This window comes from Terrapene carolina, unplaced genomic scaffold, assembly GCF_002925995.2.
Source record: "Terrapene carolina triunguis isolate 2854851 unplaced genomic scaffold, T_m_triunguis-2.0 Scaffold85, whole genome shotgun sequence".
Lineage (NCBI taxonomy): Eukaryota > Metazoa > Chordata > Testudines > Emydidae > Terrapene > Terrapene triunguis.
In genome coordinates, this window is record NW_020664436.1 from 49,666,238 (window position 1) to 49,671,729 (window position 5,492).

General features: G+C 51.9%; 1 protein-coding gene across 1 annotated transcript in view; it reads left to right on the top strand.

The window, feature by feature from the left end:
* The window catches only part of MAP3K5 (mitogen-activated protein kinase kinase kinase 5), a 153,032-nt gene continuing 147,540 nt past the window's right edge, over positions 1-5,492 (top strand). The window contains exon 1 of the mRNA XM_026649798.2: positions 1-867. Within this exon, the coding sequence (XP_026505583.1) occupies positions 450-867 (418 nt within the window). The 5' untranslated portion in view covers positions 1-449. The remainder of the gene's footprint in view (positions 868-5,492) is intronic.

The following is a 5,492-nucleotide window of genomic DNA, read 5'->3' on the forward strand; positions in this document are numbered from 1 at the left end:
CTGATCGGGGCAGCCAGTCCGCCGGAGGGAGCTGCGCTGGCGGCAAGAGGCGAAGGAGGAGCGTCTGCCCGGGGAGGAGCGGGCGAAGAAGTGCAGTGACTTCGGGGAGAGGCTGTGCCCGGCTGCCAGCAGAGCCGCTCGCCAGGTGGTCACTTCCCTGCAGGTGAAGCCAGCCCAGCCCAGCGCGGGGGGGAAGGGGCGCGCAATGGTGCCCTTGGCAGGCACCCGGCGGGACTGCGCTGCCCTCCCGGCTCTGCGAGACCACGGCAGCTGCTAAGCCGGGACCGTCTCCGCTTTCCCCGCCCAGCGGCGGGCTGCAGGACTCGGAGCCTCCGGCGGCGAGGGCTAGGGCGGCAGGGCGAGCCTGGCGGGCGGCGCAGCATGGCATCTGCTTAGCCCCGGCGAGCGGCACCAGCAGAGCCGGGGACGCGGCGCGGGGCTCCGCAGGGATGAGCGACAGCAGCGAGGGGATCAGCTTCTCGGTGCCCAGCCCGCCGGGCGGCGGCTGCCTGCACGAGGAGGGGCTCGGCGGGGTCAGCCGGAGAGCGCCGGGGGCCGACGGGGGCGCCCGGAGCCTCCTCCCCGCCCCGGCCGCGCCGCCAGCCGGGACCTACTGGAACGAGGACAGCGGCGCTGCCTGCCCCGTGGCGGGGACTGGAGCCCGAGCCAAGGGCGGCTGCACCAGGAGGACCACGGTGTCCTACGTGATCAACGAGGAGAGCCAGGGGCTCCTGGTGGCGGCGGAGAGCGGGGCCCTGCAGAGCCTGCGGGAGGCGTGCGAGGCGGTCGGGGCCTCCCTGGAGACCTTGCACTTCGCCAAGCTGGACTTCGGGGAGACCACGGTGCTGGACCGCTTCTACAACGCAGGTGAGCGACCGGCCCCTGCCCATCGCCTCTCGCCCTGCTTCCTGCCCTTGCCTCGCTTCCCCTTCTCTTTCTCTCCTTCCCCTGGGCAGCAGCCCGCTCAGGGAGCCGCAGCTCTCGCCCCTCAGCCCCGGTGTCGCTGGCTGGCGTGGGCCCTAGTTCTCTGCTTCCTGTGGGAGCCCACAGTGTACAGCTCCCCAGGGGAGCCACTGCCAGGGCTCTGCTTCGCTCTTTCAAGGAGTGGTGGGATGTTTTTGTCACCTACTTGATTACCTGTTTTCCTGGGTGTGACATTCTGGGGTGCAATCCAGACCAGTGAGGGGCTGCGTCACCCCTGGCCTGGGGCTGCCCGGAGTTTTTAGCTAACAGGGGGTTTCTGTGATCCAACCCGTCACAACCACATGCGGTCCATATCGGACATAAGTTTGACCCAATTGGTGTAATGTGTCAGTTACTACCTCTAGCACTCATTTCACATTTTCTTCAGTGGAGTCAACTCAATTCAATGGCACTTTATTGGGATGACATGCTATACAAACCTTACCACAGTGTCGGCAAAAGACAGACTCCCCACAAGTGATTGATGGGGTAGGTGCATCCCACTCAGACTGAGGTTATACACTGTGTTTGAGGTTCCATTTCCTAGACCATCTGTCATCCCTGGCCACTCCTGAACTGGTGGCAGTTGGCTATGTAGCACAATGCCATCTCTTCCCTTTTCTCATAGGGTCAGGCCCAGTTTTTCATATCAGATGTTTTTTATTATTCCTGACAGTTTCAGGAAATACCTTTCTCACACTTCCTGGTAGTTGGGACATTGGAGTAGAAAGTGTGTCACTGTCTCACTCTCTGCCACATTAGTTGGTTAGTGGCTCCTCTCCTTTTAGTCAGTGACCCCCAATTTTCTACTCTAGTAATTGATTCTGTATTAGGTGAGCACCTACCTGAGTTTTGCATATTCCGCTGGGGTGGAGTCAATAGGGCTCTGGATGGGAATAAGGGTCCACCCGATGTAACTGTATGATCAGGGCCTTACGTAGTATTTTAATTCTTACAAAGCTTTTCTTTCTTGGTGTTTTTATTCTTTTATTGAGCTAGCACATGGCAGTATAGTTTAAAACAGATTCTTGGACATGCTTGTGGTTTGTTCCATGTCTTGACAGAGAGCTTATTTCTTGGACCATCATCTCTTTCGCTGGTGCTTAAATAATATCCCTCAGGCCACCACATTGTTTACATGGAAAAAAATAATATTAGCTAAACCACATTAAATAGTTTCCTTTAATGTGATTTGGGGGAAAAGAAGGAGGAACTAATAATATTAAGCCAGCTCTTGACAAACCACCAGGCAGTGCTCTTTGGAGCACTGGTTGTTTACAGAGCACAATTTAAAATATCCATATAGTGTGTTTTGACTATTGTCCCCGCTACTGTACCAGGGCACATTGGGCCTGATTTTCAAAGGTGCTGAGCTCCTGCAGTTCCCATTTACTTCAGCTGGAGCTCAGAACTTTTTAAAATTAGGTCCAGTGTGAATATTTCAACAATACCTTTGTGCTGAACCAAAATTTGGGATAGTCTTTATATTTGTATGCATGGAAGTGTATACATTATATATCAATTGCATAAAACATTCATGACAGACGGGATTAAACAGAACTATGTATATAGAGTAAAACAGTTGCCACGAAAGTCCCTGAACTCCATGCTCTACCATGATATATGCAATTGATATATAATGTATACACAGTTGCAGTAGCAAATTTGAAACTATTTGACTTGCTGGCAGTGTGTACAGTAAACTATCTGCTATAATCAGTCTGGCTCCACTGGCAAAAAAGATTTAGGCCATCCAGAGCTTCTTGTTATCAAATGGGTAAGGTAAATGGGAGGAAATAGCAACGGCCTATCAGAGTCATAAAGACTTTATAGAACCAAAATGATCATGTTAAATGCTCTTTTCCTCTTATTTTACAAAAGGAGGGAGCAGTCTGACTGTGAGAGAATTTGGAGCTAAGTTTTGACCACGTCTGTATGTGTTTGGAACATGTTAGCTAAAACGTTTACAATAACGTTTTTCTTCCTTTTTTTTTTTTTAACCAGTGCAGTAACAGCAGGTATCAGTAATCCCCTCTGCTTCTGCAAGTAGAGGTAAGATGATACCTGCATATCCTGGCTGGATGGTGTGCCACTTCCACTGCATGCTCCCTTACACATACACACACATCGTTTCTTTGCAAGCCCCACCACACAGGCTTTGGTGTGTGGTGGCAGGGCCTGCAGTAACTTGTGTGGCCTCCACTCCATCCTGTGGAACCTGGACTTGATGGGAGCTCAGAGATGGTGGCAGTTGGCTGCCAGAGGAGTTGTGGTGTCAAATGGCAGTAGGGAGGCAAAAAGGTTCCACGTAGACCCCTTTTGTCTCCATGTGCTGATAAAGGGGCACCGGGCACTACAGGGTTTGGGTACCAAAACAACCTGCTACATTGGAGTGGGTAAAACCTTGGAATTGCTTATTCCCTTGTAGGACTATCAAGAGATTCCAGTATTTATGATTATAGAATGATAAATTCACTTTCCCTTCAGCCTCATGTGCCTGCATCAGGTTTTCAAATTCAGATTATATTAGGTTTGGCATCAGAATTTCAGGATAGAAACTCTTGTGATGAGAGATCAGACTTGAAAGTGAGCTCCTTTAGTTCTGGCAGTTGGAACTCTGGCATATAATAGCATAATTGCACACTTAGGTAATGCATCTTTTGCTTACTTATTTCGATGGCTTTTGAACAAAAGCTATATAAATGTAAAAACCTTGCCATAATTTATATGAATTTAATCAAAGTACTGTGAAATATACCATGTCATTCTGCCTCTATATCAGGAGTGGTCGAACTACGGCCCTCGGGCTGGATCCGGCCCCTCAGGGCTTTGGATCCGGCTCGCGGGATTGCCCCCCGTGGCACCGCTGGTCCTGCGCCGCTCTCAGAAGCGGCCAGCACAACTGCGGCCCCTGGGCTGGGGGGCAGAGGGCTCTGTGCGTTGCCCTTGCCTCCAGGCACCGCCCCCCGCAGCTCCCATTGGCTGGGAACGGGGAACCGCGGCCAATGGGACCTTCGGAGGAGGTACCTGGAGGCGCAGCAAGGGCAGTGCATGAAGGGAGCCTGCCCTGGCCCCGGTGTGTGCCGCTGCCCCCCCGGAGCCCCTTTAGGTAAGCGGTGCCAGGCCTGAGCCTGAACCCCACCTGCACCCCGCCCCCCAACTCCCTGCCCTAAGCCCCCTGCCTGCACCTCGCACCCCTCCTGCACCCCAACTCCCTACCCTGAGCCCCCTCGTAGACCCCACACCTCTCCTGCACCCCAACCCCCTGCCCTGAGCCCCCTGCTGCACCCTGCACCCATCCTGCGCACCCCAACCCCCTGCCCTGAGCCCCCTCCGACAGTCCGCACTCCTCCTGCACCCCTGCCCTGCACCCCCTCCTGCACTACGCACCCCTTTCCTGAGCCCCCTCATACATCCCGCAACCCTCCTCTGCCCCAATCTTTTGCCCTGAGCCCCTTCCTGCACACCACACCCCCTCCCACACACCAACCCCCTGCTCCGGCCCTGCATGCAATTTCCCCACCCAGATGTGGCCCTCGGCCCAAAAAGTTTGCCCACCCCTGCTCTATATGGCAGCAAAAGCCAAATACTGTCCATAGGGGCATGCATCTCTAACCTAATTTATTTTTAAAAAATAGCTCAAAAAAATCTTAGGTTTACTAACTAATTCAGTTAGTAGTTGTCTGCTATCTAGATGCACTTCTGAAAGATAGGAATGGGAGACCCCATAAATGAGGCCCTGGGTAATGCTCTGCTCAGATGCCCATCCCCCCATCCCTATGGAATGTGGTCTCTGAACTTTTCTGGAGTACACCATCTTATGTATCAGCCTCTGGATGCAAGGTGTCTGATAATTTGAAGCTGCAACAATCAGTAGCTTTTGGGAAGGCTCTTGGGGTTTTTACTTTTCTCACTTAAAATCTCCTAGCTGCTGCCAAGGGAAGGAAATGTTTCTGCCATTGTATGCCTCCTTCAGAGCCTCTGGGTTACTGCCAAGGGAGGTGTCTTTATTTTTCTTGTCCTTATCTAGCCCTACTACTATGATACTTCCTTTCTTCCCGAAGAATTCCAGCTGCAGCTTGCTGCTCTTATCGCTTTTCCAATTAGTATGAAATTGACATGATTATTGACAATTTCATTGACCTCTACATGGGTTAGAATAGTAGCCATGAAATTGACTAGATTTGTTAATTTCACTCTGCTACCCTTTGGCAAAACCAGCAAAGGCACAGAAGCATTCTATCTGGGGACAGGAAGAGAAGATGTCAACACTTTGACTTGAAAGATTATCTTTGCAACAATAAAGGGTAGCAATGTGATTGCCTTGTACATTGTTGGTGTTATCTAACTAGTCAACAATTAATGAAGCTTAATTTATTGCAATTACTGAATGGGCCTAAAATTCTGTCAGAATTAAAATGAAGAAGTAACGAAAGGAAGCTGGTTGAACAATTCAGGCATGAAATTTAGGTTTAGTGCAGGGGTCGGCAACGTTCGGCACGCGGCTCGCCAGGGTGCTTACCCTGGCG